At 67.1% G+C, this 19,285-nt stretch overlaps 1 protein-coding gene across 3 annotated transcripts in view; it reads left to right on the top strand.

The window, feature by feature from the left end:
- The window catches only part of WNK4 (WNK lysine deficient protein kinase 4), a 28,294-nt gene extending 10,730 nt beyond the window's left edge, over positions 1 to 17,564 (top strand). The window contains exons 2-20 of one of the 3 annotated variants that reach the window (XM_074940714.1): positions 2,824 to 2,996; positions 7,051 to 7,271; positions 7,542 to 7,699; positions 8,744 to 8,832; positions 9,217 to 9,436; positions 9,853 to 10,183; positions 10,586 to 10,725; positions 10,827 to 10,900; positions 11,174 to 11,315; positions 11,772 to 11,888; positions 11,968 to 12,141; positions 12,472 to 12,529; positions 12,853 to 13,008; positions 13,302 to 13,870; positions 14,379 to 14,475; positions 14,683 to 15,118; positions 15,413 to 15,615; positions 15,945 to 16,045; positions 16,348 to 17,564. In XM_074940714.1, the coding sequence (XP_074796815.1) occupies positions 2,824 to 2,996; positions 7,051 to 7,271; positions 7,542 to 7,699; positions 8,744 to 8,832; positions 9,217 to 9,436; positions 9,853 to 10,183; positions 10,586 to 10,725; positions 10,827 to 10,900; positions 11,174 to 11,315; positions 11,772 to 11,888; positions 11,968 to 12,141; positions 12,472 to 12,529; positions 12,853 to 13,008; positions 13,302 to 13,870; positions 14,379 to 14,475; positions 14,683 to 15,118; positions 15,413 to 15,615; positions 15,945 to 16,045; positions 16,348 to 16,350 (3,462 nt within the window). In that variant the 3' untranslated portion in view covers positions 16,351 to 17,564. The remainder of the gene's footprint in view (positions 1 to 2,823; positions 2,997 to 7,050; positions 7,272 to 7,541; positions 7,700 to 8,743; positions 8,833 to 9,216; positions 9,437 to 9,852; positions 10,184 to 10,585; positions 10,726 to 10,826; positions 10,901 to 11,173; positions 11,316 to 11,771; positions 11,889 to 11,967; positions 12,142 to 12,471; positions 12,530 to 12,852; positions 13,009 to 13,301; positions 13,871 to 14,378; positions 14,476 to 14,682; positions 15,119 to 15,412; positions 15,616 to 15,944; positions 16,046 to 16,347) is intronic. The other 2 variants (XM_074940715.1, XM_074940716.1) reach the window with 2 other exon arrangements.
- Positions 17,565 to 19,285: the final 1,721 nt, after the last annotated feature.

Raw genomic sequence — 19,285 nt, forward strand, 5'->3', positions numbered from 1 at the left:
GGCTCCTACTTATGCCCGTTTCCCATGGGCCCTGCTCTCATCAGGGAGGGCAGAGAGGGCCCTCCAGTTTCTCCAGACGTTGCTGGGTTCTGAGAGGGAGGGAGCAGGGCAGCGTCCAGTCCCTGGCTGCTCCAGGACCTTGGGCACAGTTACCAGTGTGCCAGCGGCCAGGCACAGCTCCTGGGGAGGGTTTGGTTTGTGGAGTGCATGACAGGAATGCAGGGGGACTCCAGAGCCTGGACAGCACGCAGGGAGAGCCGTGGGGTGGGGGCTGCAGTGGGGAGGCAATGGGGTGGGGAGGGGGCGGCCCCAGATTCAGTTGGCTGTTTTGGAATTGCCGGGCAGCAGTGGATCAGTTTCCTTTGGACAGATGTCCCAGGGGGTGGCTCATTCCGTGCCCTGAGTCCCCTGGCCCCCCAAGGCAGCCGGCGTGAGCCTGGGCCAGGGATGGGCCTGCCAGGCATCTGCAGGGTTGGCGGGGTTGTCACAGTGGGTGCCTGCCGGGCCCCTGGGAGCCTGTCAAGACCCCTGCTGTCTGCCCCCCTGCTCCTGGGAAAGTCCCCAGCCCCCTGTGTGTGCTGAATGGGAGTCTTGTGGGGCAGCCCCCGCGGGTCCCCAGGGAGTTTGCCTGGCCTGAGCTGTCGCAGCGGAGCATGTGGTCAGAGGGGAAGCTGTCCTGGCTAGCGTCACCAGCCCTGGTGAGGGGATGGAGCTGCCAGGCTGAGCCGCGGGCGGCAGGTGCCTGTGCCCTCCCTGCTGACCTTGGGGCTGGGCTCCTAGTCACGGCGCTTTAAGCTTCTGTCAAAGCTCAACTTCTGCTTCCACTTTAATTAACTTGAGCAGGAGGAACATGGAAAAACTGGGTCCAGAGCCTGACGCGCCTGGGCTGCCAACAAAGGTGGCATTGAGGCTCATGTGGGCTCCTTGCCATAAAGGTGCCCTACGTCTGCACTCGCCAGCCGCCCGCCCGCCCTCTTAGGAAGCAGCAGAGGGAGGTGGCAGGAATTGTTATTCCTTGTGTGCGGGTGCAAGGCTGGCCTGAGGGGCTTTGATGGCGGGGGTGAGGGGCACTGGGGGGGCCATGCCAGGTGGAGGGGGCAGCTGTGGGCAGGCTGCCCCTGTGGCATGCAGGTTATCTGTTGGCCGGCGCATTGGCTGGCAGGAGCTGTGCTGGGCGCTCCCTCCTGTCTCTGCCACAAGTTCCCCGGGCTGCAGATTGGGACCCAGCTACCTGGGCCCTGCTGAGCTGCCAGGGGCGTTAGCACCTGGGAGTCAGAAGGCCTCGGCCCCCCCTTGTGCAGGGGCTGGCGACTGATGCCCCGGGACAGATCTGCTGGCACGGAATCCCCAGTGGAAACGAGCCCCCGCGCTTCTCCCCCGCTCTCCATGCAAATGCAGGTGCGTGCCCTGAGCTGGGGGCACAGAGGCAGGCTGGGTGGGCTGCTGGGGAGGAGTTGGGTTTGCCCCCCCCCTTGGATAAAGGTTTTAATACAAACGTGGCTCCAATCTCCTGCAGCAGGGAGGTGCAGACACCGGTGGCTTTTGCTGTGTCACTCCGAGTCCACGTGGGCGCATGCCCAGCGCCGTGCGAGCGGGCAGCCTCCTCTGGCTGAGCCCACTGGGCACAGGAGGGAGAGGGGCCCGCGCAGCCTCACCCGCCAGTAATCTGCGTCCTTGCTGGAGAATCTCGGAGCCGGGCCGGGGCAGCTTGTGGCACTGTGCCTCCCTCCAGGCCAGCTGCTGAAATGCTGGCCCAGCCCCCTCCCCCCATCCAGAAAGTGGCTTAACTGGGGAGCAGCAAATCCCCAGTAAGTCAAAAAGTCTCACTCCTGCCCTGTCCCTGCCGGGCCCCTCTGCTCCCTGGAAGGGGTGGGCGAGACACGTCCTTCCCCTCTAGGGGCTGGCACACGGGAGGCTTGGTTTGGTCACTGAGCCCGGCTGCCCCCTGCTCTCTGTGTGCAGAGCCCGGCTGTTTGCTGGGCAAAGGGTCTTGCTGTCCCTGCTTGCTCTCTGGGGCTGGGAGGTGAGTGAATTTCCATGCTTGTGCCCCCGCCCCACAGCCCCGGACTCTGCCAGTGCTCTTCTGTCCTCCCCTGGCACTCCGTGCCTGCCCTGACCCAGATACGGGCTGTCTCTGGTGCTGATAAGCCGGGCTGGGGCGTTCTGGGGGAGTCGGTCAGCTGGGCTGCACAGTGTGTCCAGCCGGCGCGATTAGCGGCTGCCAGCTCCCCAGCCCTGCGCTGGCTCCAGGGCGCGGGGGCAGCAGCTGGCAGGGGCGTGGGGAGGTCGACGCTCCGTGTGGCCTTGCTGGTGCGGTGGTGCCTGGCTCCGCTCGGCTCAGCTCCATGAGTAATCCTGCTGCCCTGGGCAGCGCCGGCAGGGCTCATGGGGCTGCTGGGACAGGCCATGGCTGCTGTCTGTGTGCCCACGCAGCCAGTCTGGGCTCTGTACTAGGAGCTAGGCATGGCCTTGCTGCCGTGTCTGTGGCTGGTAAAGGGAGCCGGGAGGATGCAGGCTCCGGTCCTGGAGAGGGGAAACACTAGAGGCTCCATCTCTGGGTGGAAGCATGGGGGCTCTCGGCGGCTGGGTTGTTTGGGGGGCTCCGTGGCAGGGGTACGGGGCTGGCTCGGGTGGGCTCCGTGGCAGGGGTATGGGACAGCGAGGGGTGGGCTCCGTGGCAGGGGTATGGGACAGCGAGGGGTGGGCTCTGTGGCAGGGGTATGGGGCTGGCTCAGGCCAGGCCCGGTCCATTGTGCCACCAGCCCCAGTGCCAGAGGGTGCTCCCCGGTGGCCACTCATGCCTCTCCTGTGGGTTCCTTGCAGACCAGGAAGCTGTCGAAGGCTGAACGGCAACGCTTCAGTGAGGAGGTGGAGATGCTGAAGGGCCTGCAGCACCCCAATATTGTCCGCTTCTACGACTCCTGGAAGTCAGCCATCAAGGGCCAGATCTGCATCGTGCTGGTCACTGAGCTCATGACCTCGGGCACCCTGAAAACGTGAGCGGGGCTGGGCTGGCAGCGGGGAGGGAGCCAGGGGTTCTGGTGGGGGTGGGGGTTGTGTAGGAGGCGGAGAGGGGTACGGGGCCCTGGCGGGTGAAGGGGGAGGGAGCCGGGGGTTCTGGCGGGGGGGGTTGTGTGGCAGGCGGAGAGGGGTAGGGGTCCTGGCGGGTGAAAGGGGAGGGAGCCAGGGGTTCTTGGGGGGGGGGGGATTGTGTGGCAGGCGGAGAGGGGTAGGGGCCCTGGCGGGTGAAGGGGGAGGGAGCCGGGGGTTCTGGCGGGGGGGGGGTTGTGTGGCAGGCGGAGAGGGGTAGGGGTCCTGGCGGGTGAAAGGGGAGGGAGCCAGGGGTTCTTGGGGGGGGGGGGACTGTGTGGCAGGCGGAGAGGGGTAGGGGTCCTGGCGGGTGAAGGGGGAGGGAGCCGGGGGTTCTGGCGGGGGGGGGGTTGTGTGGCAGGCGGAGAGGGGTAGGGGTCCTGGCGGGTGAAGGGGGAGGGAGCCAGGGGTTCTGGCGGGGGGGGGGTTGTGTGGCAGGCGGAGAGGGGTACGGGGTCCTGGCGGGTGGCAGGGGGAGGGAGCCGGGGGTTCTGGCGGGGGGGGGTTGTGTGGCAGGCGGAGAGGGGTAGGGGTCCTGGCGGGTGGCAGGGGGAGGGAGCCGGGGGTTCTGGCGGGGGGGGGTTGTGTGGCAGGCGGAGAGGGGTACGGGGTCCTGGCGGGTGAAGGGGGAGGGAGCCGGGGGTTCTGGCGGGGGGGGGTTGTGTGGCAGGCGGAGAGGGGTAGGGGTCCTGGCGGGTGAAGGGGGAGGGAGCCGGGGGTTCTGGCGGGGGGGGGTTGTGTGGCAGGCGGAGAGGGGTACGGGGTCCTGGCGGGTGAAGGGGGAGGGAGCCGGGGGTTCTGGCGGGGGGGGGTTGTGTGGCAGGCGGAGAGAGGTACGGGGTCCTGGCGGGTGAAGGGGGAGGGAGCCGGGGGTTCTGGTGGGGGGTGGTTGTGTGGCAGGCGGAGAGGGGTAGGGGTCCTGGCGGGTGAAGGGGGAGGGAGCCGGGGGTTCTGGCGGGGGGGGGTTGTGTGGCAGGCGGAGAGGGGTACGGGGTCCTGGCGGGTGAAGGGGGAGGGAGCCGGGGGTTCTGGCGGGGGGGGGTTGTGTGGCAGGCGGAGAGGGGTAGGGGTCCTGGCGGGTGAAGGGGGAGGGAGCCGGGGGTTCTGGCGGGGGGGGGGTTGTGTGGCAGGCGGAGAGGGGTAGGGGTCCTGGCGGGTGAAGGGGGAGGGAGCCGGGGGTTCTGGCGGGGGGGGTTGTGTGGCAGGCGGAGAGGGAGCAAGGGTCCTAGCGGGTGGCAGGGGGAGGGAGCAAGGGTCCTAGCGGGTGGCAGGGGGAGGGAGCCGGGGGTCCTGGCGGGTGAAAGGGGAGGGAGCCGGGGGTTCTGGCCGGGGGGGGGTTGTGTGGCAGGCGGAGAGGGGTACGGGGTCCTGGCGGGTGAAGGGGGAGGGAGCCGGGGGTTCTGGCGGGGGGGGGTTGTGTGGCAGGCGGAGAGGGGTACGGGGTCCTGGCGGGTGAAGGGGGAGGGAGCCGGGGGTTCTGGCGGGGGTGGTGGTTGTGTGGCAGGCGGAGAGGGGTAGGGGTCCTGGCGGGTGGCAGGGGGAGGGAGCCGGGGGTTCTGGCGGGGGGGGGTTGTGTGGCAGGCGGAGAGGGGTACGGGGTCCTGGCGGGTGGCAGGGGGAGGGAGCCGGGGGTTCTGGCGGGGGGGGGTTGTGTGGCAGGCGGAGAGGGGTACGGGGTCCTGGCGGGTGGCAGGGGGAGGGAGCCGGGGGTTCTGGCGGGGGGGGGGGTTGTGTGGCAGGCGGAGAGGGGTAGGGGTCCTGGCGGGTGGCAGGGGGAGGGAGCCGGGGGTTCTGGCGGGGGGGGGTGGTTGTGTGGCAGGCGGAGAGGGGTAGGGGTCCTGGCGGGTGGCAGGGGGAGGGAGCCGGGGGTTCTGGCGGGGGGGGGTGGTTGTGTGGCAGGCGGAGAGGGGTAGGGGTCCTGGCGGGTGAAGGGGGAGGGAGCCGGGGGTTCTGGCGGGGGGGGGTGGTTGTGTGGCAGGCGGAGAGGGGTAGGGGTCCTGGCGGGTGAAGGGGGAGGGAGCCGGGGGTTCTGGCGGGGGGGGGGGTTGTGTGGCAGGCGGAGAGGGGTAGGGGTCCTAGCGGGTGGCAGGGGGAGGGAGCCGGGGGTTCTGGCCGGGGGGGGTTGTGTGGCAGGCGGAGAGGGGTAGGGGTCCTGGTGGGTGAAGGGGGAGGGAGCCGGGGGTTCTGGCGGGGGGGGGTTGTGTGGCAGGCGGAGAGGGGTAGGGGTCCTGGCGGGTGAAGGGGGAGGGAGCCGGGGGTTCTGGCGGGGGGGGGGGGGTTGTGTGGCAGGCGGAGAGGGGTAGGGGTCCTGGCGGGTGAAGGGGGAGGGAGCCGGGGGTTCTGGCGGGGGGTGGTTGTGTGGCAGGCGGAGAGGGGTACGGGATCCTGGCGGGTGAAGGGGGAGGGAGCCGGGGGTTCTGGCGGGGGGTGGTTGTGTGGCAGGCGGAGAGGGGTAGGGGTCCTGGTGGGTGAAGGGGGAGGGAGCCGGGGGTTCTGGCGGGGGGGGGTTGTGTGGCAGGCGGAGAGGGGTAGGGGTCCTGGCGGGTGGCAGGGGGAGGGAGCCGGGGGTTCTGGCCGGGGGGGGTTGTGTGGCAGGCGGAGAGGGGTAGGGGTCCTGGCGGGTGAAGGGGGAGGGAGCCGGGGTTCTGGCGGGGGGGGGGGGTTGTGTGGCAGGCGGAGAGGGGTAGGGGTCCTAGCGGGTGGCAGGGGGAGGGAGCCGGGGGTTCTGGCGGGGGGGGGTTGTGTGGCAGGCGGAGAGGGAGCAAGGGTCCTAGCGGGTGGCAGGGGGAGGGAGCCGGGGGTTCTGGCCGGGGGGGGTTGTGTGGCAGGCGGAGGGAGCCGGGGGTCCTGGCGGGTGAAAGGGGAGGGAGCCGGGGGTTCTGGCCGGGGGGGGGTTGTGTGGCAGGCGGAGAGGGGTAGGGGTCCTGGCGGGTGAAGGGGGAGGGAGCCGGGGTTCTGGCGGGGGGGGGGGGTTGTGTGGCAGGCGGAGAGGGGTAGGGGTCCTAGCGGGTGGCAGGGGGAGGGAGCCGGGGGTTCTGGCCGGGGGGGGTTGTGTGGCAGGCGGAGAGGGAGCAAGGGTCCTAGCGGGTGGCAGGGGGAGGGAGCCGGGGGTTCTGGCCGGGGGGGGTTGTGTGGCAGGCGGAGAGGGAGCAAGGGTCCTAGCGGGTGGCAGGGGGAGGGAGCCGGGGGTTCTGGCGGGGGGGGTTGTGTGGCAGGCGGAGAGGGAGCAAGGGTCCTGGCGGGTGGCAGGGGAGCCTGTCTGGCCTGCGTGTGACGGCTGTGGTTGCTTGACCAGCATGTGGGCCAGGTGCGTTCCAAGCCGCCCCTGCCTGGCGCGAAGGGGCTTGGGGAGGGTCCGGGCAGAGCTCGCAGCTCCTCCCGGCCACGCTGGCCTGCAGCCGCCTACCAGGGTGGGCCTGAGAACTGGTGGGGGTGCTGTGGGAAAGCCCGGGCCTGCCAGGCGCTCTGCGGCCCCCAAGCCCCCACTGCACAGCCCGGCGGCTCCGGGATCAGCCGTCAGAGCGTCCCGGACGCCCTTATCTCGGCGCCCGGCGCTGTGCCGCATGGCACCGGGCAGCTCTGGCTGCTGGCCGTTGCTAGGCTCCTGCTTGGCCCTTGGCACCCGCAGCGCCACCCGTTCCTGCGGAGCCCGTTGTGTGCACTGCCTGGGTGAGAAGAGTCTCCACGCAGCCCGCGCCGGGACCCTGCTGCCCGGCTCCGGGCAGCTTGGGTGGTGCCTGGCCGGGGGTCTCAGCCAGGCCAGCCCCCATGCAGGCGCTGCCGGGTTCCCCTCAGCAGCGAAGGGGTGCGACCAGGCTCTGGTGACAGTAGGGCGCGATGTGCTTGGTGCCAGGGGCTGGGTCTGGTGGCTCACTGGGCTCTGGCCTCTCCCGGGGCATCTCTGTGCTGGGTGGGGAGCAGCTGGAGTTGCCCCTCATGTCCCCCATGTCGCCCCTGCAGCTACCTGAAGCGCTTCAAGGAGATGAAGCTGAAGGTCCTGCGGTGCTGGAGCCGGCAGATCCTCAAGGGGCTGCACTTCCTGCACACGCGCTCGCCCCCCATCATCCACCGCGACCTCAAGTGTGACAACATCTTCATCACGGGCCCCACCGGCTCCGTCAAGATCGGGGACCTGGGCCTGGCGACGCTCAAGCGGGCCTCCTTCGCCAAGAGCGTCATAGGTACCGGGGCGCTGGGCATGCGAGCGGCCGGGTTCCCCTGGGTCTCAGGGCCAGGCTGAGGGGCCCCTCGCAGTCTGGGGGGCACGCAGTGCCATGGGACCCCTGGGGTGGCCAACGCCAGCTTGGCTCTGCCGAGAGGAGAGTCAGGGAGTGCAGCCTCCCCTGCAGCCAGCCCCCGACCCTGGGCTGGCAGGGTGTGGCTAGCCAGCCCTGCTGCCCTCTAGCCCCGGGGGGCAGCTCGGCGCTGAGTCGTGTCCCCTCTGCCCCCAGGCACCCCGGAGTTCATGGCCCCCGAGATGTACGAGGAGAAGTACGACGAGGCGGTGGACGTGTACGCCTTTGGCATGTGCATGCTGGAGATGGCCACCACGGAGTACCCGTACTCGGAGTGCCAGAACGCCGCCCAGATCTACCGCAAGGTCACCTCGGTGAGCGGCTGCGTGTGCGCCTTGATGCGGGGACTCCCCGGCTGGCACCGCACTGCCAGGGAAACTCCTGCCCCTCTGGAGCCACTCTAGGGGCCCGGGGACCCCTCCTCCCCCCTGGCAGCGCCCCTCCCTTCACCGGAGCCACTCTGCGGTTCCGGGGACCCCTCTCCCCCCAGGAGTCACTCAACGCCAGCCTGGGCCTTAGCTAAGACGCTTCCCCCTTCCTGAGGCTGCTCTGGGAGCAGCTCCATGCCCAGACGCTTGGGCAGCCATGAGCCACTGCTGAGCTCTTGGGTCCCTTGTCCATCCCCTTGGCTGGGGACAGAACGGGGAGCCTGGGTGCCCTTGCAGGCTGGTCCCATTCCCCTGTAGCTGTGCCTCCCAGCTGCCCCTGCCCTACTCCCCAGGTTTCTGTCTGGTGGAGGCCACGTGGTTGTCCATGTGCAGCTCCCTGGCGTGCCGGGGCCTGGGAGCAACAGCCACCAGTGTTAATGGAGCGGAACCAGGATGCTGTTTGTGAACCTGGTCCGATCTGCTGCCCTGGGCCAGCCTGCAGCCTTTACGACCCTGAGCCAGCCAGATCCAGTGCGGGGCCGGTTTGCTCCATGACCTCCTGTCCCCCAGAACTGCTCTGCCCCCTCGCTCAGGGCAGGGAGGGGCATGGCTCGGGAAGCTGGTTCTGCACTGGGCTCTGCCTGGCCCATCAGGGACTGGTGCTGGGTGGTTCCGCTCACTCTGAGCCACTGGCTCTCACCTGCCTGAATAGGGGTCTCCGTCCCCGGGGTGGGGGGTGTTTCCTCAGGGCCCCTCCCTATGGGGTCCCTTCCACGCTCACCTTGAGAGTACTGGGAGCCGGGTCCCAGGAGCCAGAGGGCAGCCCCAGATGTCGCTCACTTGCTTGCTCGCAGGGCCAATCTTGCCTCAGTCCGGCCCCCGGCCCGTTCAGGGACGTCTGCTGCCAGAGCTAAAGCGCAGAGGGTGTCTCAGCGGCTTGGGCACAGCCTGGCCTGGGACCTGCCTGACGGTTGGGGTGTCTCCCTGCAGGGCATGAAACCCAACAGCTTCTACAAGGTGAAGGTGCCAGAGCTGAAGGAAATCATTGAGGGCTGCATCCGCATGAACAAGGCCGAGAGGTGGGTGCGGCAGGCCGCAGGGCTTGGGGGGTCCCCTGAGATCAGGTGGGGTGGGGCAGGGCTCAGGGGGCCCCTGGGGTTGCGGGGGCAAGGCTGAGGGGTTGGAGGTCTCTGGGGTGGAGGGGGCTGGCTGGGTTGGGCTGGCGGCCCGGGTTCCAGATGAGCTAAGGTGCCCCGGTGCGGTTCAGTCTGTGCTGGGCTCTGCCCCTTGGCGCCAGTTATGCTGGGTGGGGTGCTGTTGGTTTGCAGGGAGCCGAGTTGCGGGGCTCTGGGTGGGGTCCCTGTGCCAGGTGGCCCTTTCCTGTACCAGGTTCCCGTCTGGGCAGCGTCCCCCTGGGGTGCCCAGGCTGCGCCAAGCCCCGCTGACCCTGGCCTGTCCGCCAGGTACACCATCCAGGACCTGCTGGAGCACTCCTTCTTCCAGGAGGACACGGGTGTGCACGTGGAGCTGGCCGAGGAGGACGACGGCGTAAAGTCCGGCCTCAAGCTCTGGCTGCGCATGGACGACACCAAGAAGCTGCATGGCAAGTACAAGGACAACAACGCCATCGAGTTCCTCTTCGAGCTGCACAAGGACGTGGCCGAGGAGGTGGCCCAGGAGATGGTAAGTGCCCACGTGGGGAGGGGCAGCAGCCCTGCCCCCACCTTGGGCAGGGAGACAATGATCTGGGCCAGCCCTGGTCCTGGGCTCCCTGCCCCGCAACTCTCCACGTACCCACGCTGCCCACAGCTCTGGCACGGGGGAGCCGCTCGCCGCTGGGGTCTGTGCTGCAGTCAAGGGCTTTTCCTTCCCTGTCTGTAGTGGGCGCTGCTCCTTGGGCAGGGGCCATTCCGGGGCAGCGACCATCTTACCCTCTGCCTGGGCTGCCCCCGGCGCAACTGAGCTCCACCCCCTTCGTCCCCCCCGCCCTTGGTGCCCTGACCTCGCCTGTGCCTGGCTCACTGCCTCCCTGGGTGCCCAGATTGCTCTGCCAGTCTGTGCCAGGGCAGGGTCTGACGTGCCCCCCACCCCCACTGCAGGTGACCCTGGGCTTTGTGTGCGAGGCGGACTACAAGCTGGTGGCCAAGGCGGTGCGGGACCGCGTGGTCGCCATCAAGCGCAAGCGGGAGAAGGTGAAGCGGGCACAGGATGAGCTGCTGCGCCAGGAGCAGGAGAAGCAGCTGGGCATCCTGCCCCTGCTGGAGGAGCTGAAGTGCCCCCCGGTGCCTACCACCCCCCAGCCCTCGCCGCCCACGCCTGGCTCCGGGGACTCCGTCTTTGGGGGCACCTTCCCCCCGGAGCCCGAGGAGCCCGAGGCAGATCAGCACCAGCACTTCCTGTACCGGCACACCAGCTACTCCTCCACCACCTGTACGTAGACCGTGCGTGGGCACCCCGGCGCGGGGCGGGGGGAGGGGTCTGGCTGGCATTGGCCAGGGTGGGGGGGCATGGCTGGCATTGGCCTGCGTCTCCCTGGGGCGCAGGGAGGGCAGCTCCCAGCCTCTCGGTGGTATCTGCGGCTGGCATTGCTGGGAGCCTGGAACCTGGCGCCCTGGCAGTGATTGCTCGAGGCAGCTGCTCCTGTTTCTCTCCCATTCTCCTGGGGAAGGGGGGCGAGAAATGGCAGAGGGGGGAGTGCAAGAGCTGTTGTGGGGAGCTTGCCTTGGCTCCCCCCCATGAACAGCTGGGAGCGAGGGATTGCTGGCTGGGTTGGGCTGGATTTGGTGGGATGGGCACCTGGGCTGGCCACTCACCCTGTTCTCTGCTTCCCAGCTGACTGTGAGACGGATGGGTACCTGAGCTCCTCTGGGTTCGTGGACTCCCCAGACCTGACCCACTGCCACTCTGGCACCTTCTCCACCAGGGACCCCTTCAGCCCACCAGCTGTCCAGTCAGAGAGCTGCTTCCCCGTGGTGAGTGGGGCCTCGCGCGGCCATAGGGGCACCTGGAGCTCCCCTTTGGGGGGCTGCTGGGGATGCCTTGATGCCCCCTCACTCTGGCTTCTGCCCTGCAGAGCATCGCGGTGAGCTCGCCTACGGAGCGCCTGCCGTCTGCCCCGGCCAGCGAGTTCTCTTCCCCAGTGGACAGGTACGTCTGGGCCCTGCTCCGTCAGCAGGGCGGTGGCAGAGTAGCCATGGCCCCAGCCTTAGTGGGAGGAGTTGTTCCCCCCCCCCCGCCCCCCGGGAGGTGGTGGCTGGAAGCGGCTGGGACTGGCCACTGAGATGGGGATCGGGGTGAGTTACGGGGCGGCTTGGGCTGGGGCAGGGGGAGCTTGGGGCATGACGGGCGCAGGTGGGGTCAGGCCTTAGTAACTCTTGCCCCTGTGTTGTGGTGCTACCTGGTGCTGGGGCTGCCCCCCAGCTACGCGTCTGACGTGGCGTCCGGCCTGAGCGACGGCTGCGACGGGCTCTCGGCCGGCGAGCGGAACGCCAAGCTGCCGGCCAAGCGGGCCGCGGGGAAGCTGCTGCGGCGCCGAGCCAGGTCAAGGCTCCGCATCACCAACGTAAGCGCCACCAGGCGCCTGCCTGTGTCCACGGGCCCCGAGGGGGCGGAAACTCGCTGTGAATGGGGAGTGTGGGGTGGGGGCTGTCGGGGGGAGGTCAGGGTGGCAGGGAACGGGGGGTGCCTGGGGAGTAGCTGCTCCTGGGCCCATCTCCCTGATTCCAAGCGGGTCCCGGCCCCAGCTGGGCACTCAGGGTCCCGCTCGCCTGCCCATGTGGACGTGCAGTTCACAGGGAAGGACGTGGGGGGCAGAAGCGCCGACCGGCTTCTCACGTTTCCATTGCGGGGGCAAAAGGGCCCCCCCAAACCCACCCGTCTGCACAGGCTGAGCAGCGAGGCTGGCACAGGCCTGGGACAGCAAGCACTGGCCCCTCCCTGTGTGTTACCTGGCTCCCGGCGGGGCGGGGTGGCATGGGGGGGTCTCCGCAGCTGCCTGAGAGCTGCCCCTGCACTGCAGATCTCGGACAAGAGCGACCGGGTGGTGGAGTGCCAGCTGCAGACCTACAACAACAAGATGGTGACCTTCAAGTTCGACCTAGACGGGGACAACCCGGAGGAGATCGCGGCTGTCATGGTGAGGGTAGGGCCCGGCTGGGCTAGGCAGCGTTTGGGGGGCCCGTGCCCAGCACTGACCCACCTGCTCGGCCCCGCAGGTAACTAACGAGTTCATCCTCCAGTCGGAGGAGGACGGCTTCATCCATCGAATCCGGGACATCATCCAACGCGTGGAGACCCTGCTGCGCAAGGACGGGAAAGGTGCTGCCAGGGCAGATGGCAGCCCGCAGCCCGAGAGCCTGTCGCCCTCTGCTGCCATCAACGGCCTCCCGGTGAGTGGGCCTCCCGGTGAGTGCCCCTCCCTGGCCCCTGTGAGCGCCCCTCGTCCCCTAGTGAGCAGCCCCCTGCCTCCTGGTGAGTGCCCCTCCCTGGCCCCGGTGAGCAGACCCCTGGCCCCCCACCCCCCAGTGAGTGCGCCCGTTGAACACCTCCCCTCGCTCTCCAGCTGCCCGGTGAGCAGCCCTCCCGGTGAGCGCTCCGCCCCCATCCGTGTTCTAGCTTCCCGGGCTCTGCCGGGGGGTCCCAGTGTGTGGGGCGCGTGCAGGCAAGAGCTTGCCGCGGCCCCAGCCTGGCCCATCACAGGCCCTATCTCTTGTTGGCAGGCGGAGCTGCAGCTACAAGATCTCTCGCGCTCCATCTCGTCCTCGTCCTCGCTCAGCGGTATGTGCCTACCATCCCCTGCCTCCCTCCAATGGGGTGCCCCTTCCCTGGGCCTGCGACATCCCCTCCCTGGGGGGCTGGGCCACCCTGTGCTGCCCACTGGCTTGTGATGGAAGCATGTCTGCCTTGAAAGGGCGGTTCCTGTGGCCAGTGGGTGCCCAGGCAGCGGTAGCCAGGTGGCATTGCCCTACACAGGGAGAGGCCTGTGCCACCCCCTGGCCAGCAGCTGCACAAGTTGGCCCCAGCGGGGGGAGGGCTGCTGCTCGGGAGCATCGGGGCTGCACGGTGCCAGGACTGACTCCCTGCCTCTGCCTCTGTCCCAGACCTGGGCTGCAGCAGCCCTGGCCAGTTGGAGCCGTCTCCGGTCCAGCCCTCGCTCAGCGGCTCTCCCTTCGAAAACGACCTCTTCAGCCTCGCAGGCACCCCGCCAGGGACCCAGCCCCTTGGGCTGCAGCCTCTGCTCCCAGCAGAACCGCCAGGTACTGGCTCGGACCCTGGCCTCCCCACCTTCCCCGGGCCCGGCCACGGCCCCACTCGGCCGGAGAGGCTCCTGGCGCCCAGCCGAGCTGGTGGCTGGGCAGGGCTGGAACGCCCAGGCTGTGCCCCACCAAGGGAGCAGCCAGCGACAGGGGGAGTGAGAGGGAGCAAGCGGGTGTTGGGGCAGGGATATGGGGACCCTAGATGGGAGGGAAGGGGGAAGCACCCAGCCATGGAGGGGGGACATGGTTAACCCTTCCCCCCCGCCACATGCTCACCCCTTTCTCCCTCACAGGTTCCCCCAGTGCAGCTGCGTGGAGCTGGCCCTCCTTCTTAACGGCGCCCGGCCTGGCCCCGTACCAGCTGCCAACATCCCAGTCTTTCTCACAGACTGCCGTGCCCGGGCCCCAGGCTGGGGGCTCCCTGCTGCCCACCACACCACCCAGGGGAGGCCTGGACCCCCTGAGCCCCCCCAGGAACAGCACCGCACCCACTGCGCTCCCCTGGTCTCCTGCCACCTCCCCCTTGTTCTCGCTGGCTGAAATGGTCTCCCTGGCAATGATGAGCATGGCCCAGACGCTGCTGCCGTCCATCTCCTCGGCTGTGTCCCCGCCAGGTGGGCCCCTGGCCTCTGCACCGATACCTCGCCCATCGGCTCTGTACCTGGGGCCGGCGCACTTCACCTCCCCTGGCCCCGCAGGCCTGGTGGAGCCAGCGCCACGCTGCAGTGGGACCCAGGAGCCCACCAGCTCCCGTGTCACAGGGGGCTGGGGGCCAGCTCTTGCCCCTCAGGGCCTGGAAAGAAGCGGCACCAGGGAGAGTCCGCTGTCATCGGTGAGAGCTCCTGCTGTGGACAGCGGCTCGGTAAGCACCCCCCAGAAGGGGCATGGGCACTGCAGCATGAGGTGGGTCAAATAGCTGCCAGAAGGGGCTAGGCTGGGAAGGCCCCAAGACCGTGGGGGGTACAGCCAGGACATGCCCCCAGGGGAGCCCCCGAGTGGCGTGAGACCCTGGCTCTTGGTGTAGGGCTGGTGGGAAGGGACCGGCTGCAGGCCATGCCCTCTGCTGCAGCAGAGCTGGCAGAAGGGCCCCAGGGGGCAGGTCCTGCTGGGACCAGTTAGATCAGCCCTGGGGCTGGTGTTACTCCGGGGGACGAGCCGCTGCCCCTGGGCTGGGGCAGTGCTGCTGGCTCGGAGCGAGGCCTGGAGCAGCCTGTTAATCCAGAGGCTTGGGCCTGAGCCAAGGAGCCGCAGCTCAATCCCTGGCCCATCTGCTGCTGGGGATTAGGTGGCCCTGGATGCTGCTGTGGGCCAGGACCCTGCATGGGGGCGGCTTGGTGCTCCCTGGCCTGGCTCACCGGCTTCTCTCCTAGGTATCGCCCTGCTCCCTGAAACCCAGCAGCCACCTGATCGTCTCAGAGTCGCCCGCCCCCGGCACGGCCAAGGCCCGGCTGTCCCCCATCAACGAAGGTAAAGGCCTGTGCCAGGCAGGGTTCAGGGTGGCAGCTGCTGGTTGAGCTGTGATGCCAGCCCTGGGTGGGGACAGGGCTGGCATCACAGAGTGCCTGGTGCCAGCTCTCCCACCAGTGCAAGGAGAGCCACGCCCGGTGCTCAGACCTGCCCTGGCCCACGCTGAGCCGGCTCCCTGCTAACCTGCCCTTCCCCTTTCTTTCCCAGAGGCCAAGCCCCAGATTCTGGGCCGGTTCCAGGTGACCACATCCAAGGACCCAGCCAACAGCCCCCTGGGGCAGTCGAGCCAGAGTGACCGTGAGCAGAGCGGCCCGGAGCCCTGGGAGGGGGTGGCTGGCACCTCCTCCCAGCCCTCAGTGCCCAGCTCCTCCGCCCTGGAGGGCAGCACGAGCTCCGACTCAGACTCTGTCCCCGACACCCCGGTGCAGGACCCGGACGAGCTGCTGGCCGAGGAGGGGACGCCGGTGGCGCTGGCGGACAGCGACCAGGAGGGGCCGGCGGCGGGCGGTGCCGAGAGCCCTCAGCAGGCCGTGGTGAGCCCGGTGTGGATGAGCTACACCCGCAGCTTGTCCTACCTGAGCAGTGATGATACGGAGAGCGAGGACGAGGAGATCTGGGAGGAGCTGCAGAGCCTGCGCCAGAAGTGAGTGGGGGCCCCGGGCTAGGCCTTACCCATGGCGGGACTGGCACATGCTGCGCTGCCGGGGGGTGGGGAGCAAGCGCCTCTGGCTCCAGGGAGAGGGGCAGGCTCGTCCCCTCTGCCCCAGCAGGGCAGCTCTCAAGGGGGCTCCAGGCCAGTGCTGGGGAGCTGTCACCCCAAGTCCTGCCCGGGGCGGAGTAAGGCAGCTTCCTGCCAGTCTCCTCCCTGTGGGCAGCGGGGCTAGAAACAGGCATCTGCCCCCTGCCCTGCTCTGCCTGACGGCCCTGCTGTCCCCAGGCACCTCTCAGAAGTGCAGACGCTGCAGGCTGTGCAGAAGAGGGAGATTGAGGAGCTGTACTTCCGGATGGGGAAGCAGGCCCCCCCGGGCATCGTCTCCCCGGCCGCCATGCTCTCCAGCCGCCAGAGACGCCTCTCCAAGGGCAGCTTCAACCCGTCCCGGCGCAACAGCCTCCAGCGCCTGGAGCTCTCGCAGCCCACAGGTACCCGGCCCGCTGCTCCCTGCTGGCACCTGGCCCCCGCTTGCTGCCTGCTGGCACCCCCTCCCCCCCCTGTCCTCGCTCTCTCTGCCCGGGGCCCCCAGGTGGCTGTAGGACCCAAGGGCATGCGCTGTGGGGAGCTCTCTGGGGGCCGCACCCTGGGCTGCATGGAGGATCCTCAGGTCTCCGCCCTGGGGGAGGTGGCATTAACAGCACTGTGTTGCCTGCTGGGGGAGATGTCCCCCCACGCCAGGCTGTGCAGTGGGCACCTGGGGGGCTGCTCTGTGGGGGGAGGCAGTGGCCCCCGGCCCCTCACCCCGTCTGACTCCCAGCAGGGATCATGCGCAGGAACTCACTGAGCGGCAGCAGTACCGGCTCGCAGGAGCAGCGGCCGAGCAGAGGGGTGTCATTCGCCGGAGACCTCAGCCGAATGGTGAGAGCAGGGGGCTGCTGGGGGCCTCCTGGGCCGTAGGGTCCCATCCCACCGAGCCCCAGGGTGGCACCTCTCCATGGGACACGCTCCCTCTGGCACAGAAGAGGTGGTGTTGGAGCATGTGCTCTGGTGGCACCGCACACCCCAAAGCGACACGGCCCGGGTTCCCCTCTGTGGAGGGGCATGGGGCTCTGAGCCCCCGAGAGCACGCACAGGTGGCTTCTGCCTGTAGGCCCCTCAGGGTGAGTTCCCCCTGCTGGGAGCCAGCGCCGGCTCAGCACCCCCTTCTCCTCTCTCTGCAGTGACCAGCCTGCCAGGACTGATTTTCATGGACTACCTCAGCCATGCACCAGCTGCCATGGAGGGGCGGTGAGAGGCCCTGTTGTGAGCTGACCAGGCAGCGCCCTGCCCCACAGGCTCCTCCGTGTGTGGAGACAGCACTGGCACTGTGGGGCAGGGGTGGCGGCGGCTGCTGCTGCTGCTGGGAATGGAGACTCCTTCTGCCCTTGTGTGCCCCTCCCAGCTTTGTCCCAGCGGAGCAGGGCACTGGGCCCCATGGTGTCGGCTGCGGGCACCCACTGCCTGGAGCGTGGCCAGCAGAGACTCCTGGCTTTGTCCCACAGCCCCGGGGAGGATCTGCCCTGCCTTGCCTGCACTGGGCCCCACGTGCCTGTGTGAAGTCTGATGGTGGCAGCACTAGGGTCCCAGCCAGCCCGGTTCGCGCACCCCCAGGTTTGGGGGCTGGGAAGGAGACTGAGTGGGGTAGGACCTGTGATGGGGTAACTCCCCATCACCGAGCCATGGGGAGCCTTGCTGTAGAGCGCCCCCTCGTGGTGTCAGCTGAGACATGCTTCCTGCTGGGCTGAGTCCCAGCCCTTCACTGAACCCATCTCCCCGTTCAGCTCCTCGCTCTTCAGGTGCGCTTCCAGAATCCTTCAGGAACAGCACCAGAGCCACCCCCACCCCCAGGGCGAGTGCCACTGCGTGGGCCACCATGGATGCAGGCCCAGGCTGCCTGGGGCATGGCTGGTCTTGCCTCTCCCTGTACTCATGCCCTGGACGGATAGCACTTGGTCTTAGTCCCTGGACACCCTGGGCTAGGCCCCTGGGCTCATGTTTGCCGAAGGCAGGGCCTGGGTTGTAGGAAATGCATGTGCAGACACCATCCTTCCCCTTTATGGCAACTCACCTTTGTGCTTTACTCCTCGTCAGGAGCCACCGCCCCCCTGCAGTGAGAGGGGTGCTGCCCCCTGCGCAGGGGCTGCGTTCTCAGTGCCTCTTTGCCCCAGAACCATAAACGAGCAGCAGCAGGCCAAGTGCATTTACACCCTCGTGCCAAGCCATTCTCCTGGGCAACGGGCATCAGACTTGTATGTGCAGCAGGGAGCCTCGGAGCTCGGCTTCCGCTCTGGCCCCATGGCTGCAGTGTGAAGCCCTGCCTCTCCATAGGACACAGACTGACCTTGTTGTAAAAGGCTTTTTAGAGACTGTACAGTGGTTGTGAATAAAACAGATCAAATGGCGATCGCTGACTGCATGGTGCTTGGGGCGGGGGTGTGATTACAGCAGCTGGAGCATCTTGTAACCAAATCAATTCTTCCTGTAGGATGGATGTGGGTGGGAGGTTTTTCTCAAACTGAGGAAAAACCCTGCTGGGTCCATGGCAGGGAGGGAGTGGGAAGGTGGCCAGTAGGTAATATACCTGCTCTCCTGGCTGCAGCAGGAGAGGCCTGTCTGCCTGTAAATTCAGGACATAGTACAATGAGCTGGAAAATCTCATTTTCCTGCCCCCCCCCCCCACCAACCCACTTTTACTTTTAAGCCTCTTAAGTAAATGTGGGCTGCATGGAACAGTCCCTGAGGCACAGAGCTGGCCTCCTGCCACCACCTCAATAATCAACTTGGAAGCAAGTTTTCCAGAGGCCTTTATTGGAACATGAAAAAGGCAAAGATAACTGCAGGCACTGGAGCTGCTCCCCTGGGCTCAGGTCTGCTCTTCACAGGGGCAAAGGACCGAGTGTTTCCCCTGCAAGCTGGGCCAGGAGCATTAAGAGCTACCCTTTCCCTAGGAGCCTTTTCTGGCAGTGAGGAGTGTGGTTTGTACCCCCTTTCCCAAGGGCAGCACATCACCTTTGTATCTAATTCAGTGGGCCCTGGAGGCAGCATACAGGCACCTTCCCCCCCATTACTTCACTTACAGGGTTTTTCCTCTCCCTGGAGTATCTGAGCAGGCGCACAGGAATCATTAGCTGAAGGTCACACAGGCAGCTCACCTCAAAGTTGGTTTTATTCATATTCTCAAAGTTGCATCACCTTTTAAGGAATGAGTCACTGACTTCCAGGTCTAGTGCCCACTTCCCCAAGGCCCCGTAAGGTCAATGCCTCAAGCACACTGACCTGTGGCAATGACTGCAGAACAGGGACCATGGCTTGGGCAATCCAGTGCTTCCCCCATGGGGCTGGGTCCTGGCCACAATGCAGATTGAACTGAGATTGTTGCTTAGCCAGAGGTTAAGCACAACTCACTCCAGGGAACTCTGCAGCCATGTGCGACCACCACAATGCACTTAGAAAGGCATGAGCAAGTACTGTCCCTGCAGGACTTACTCTCCCCCTGAGGCCAGCAGGCACATTTCCATGTATCAGCCTCTCCCATGGCTCTACTCTTCCCCCCAACCCCCCACTTCACCAGGGGCTCTTCACAGCCTGGGGCAGAATTACTCCAGTGCTACGTCCTCCTCTGCCTCCAGGTGGTAAACAGAGGGTGTGGCACTCCCAGGCCAGGTACCTCCCCATGCTTCCTCTCAGCACCAGGAAACAAGGAATTCATGATGCAGCCATATTCAGCCCAAGAATCATAGAATATCAGAGTTAGAAGGGACCTCTGGAGGTCATCTAATCCAACCCCCTGCCCAGAGCAGGACCAATCCCCAACTAAATCATCCCAGCCAGGGCTTTGTCAAGCCTGACTTTAAAAATATCTAAGGAAGGATATTCCACCACCTCCCTAGGTAACACATTCCAGTGTTTCACCACCCTCCTAGTGAAAAAGTTTTTCCTAATATCCAACCTAAATCTCCCCCACTGCAACTTGAGACCATTACTCCTTGTCCTGTCATCTGCTATCACTGAGAATAGTCTAGATCCATCCTCTTTGGATCCACCTTTCAGGTAGTTAAAAGCAGCTATCAAATCCCCCCTCATTCTTCTCTTCCATAGACTAAACAATCCCAGTTCCCT

This window comes from Natator depressus, chromosome 27 (genome assembly GCF_965152275.1).
Source record: "Natator depressus isolate rNatDep1 chromosome 27, rNatDep2.hap1, whole genome shotgun sequence".
NCBI classification, from domain to species: Eukaryota; Metazoa; Chordata; order Testudines; family Cheloniidae; genus Natator; species Natator depressus.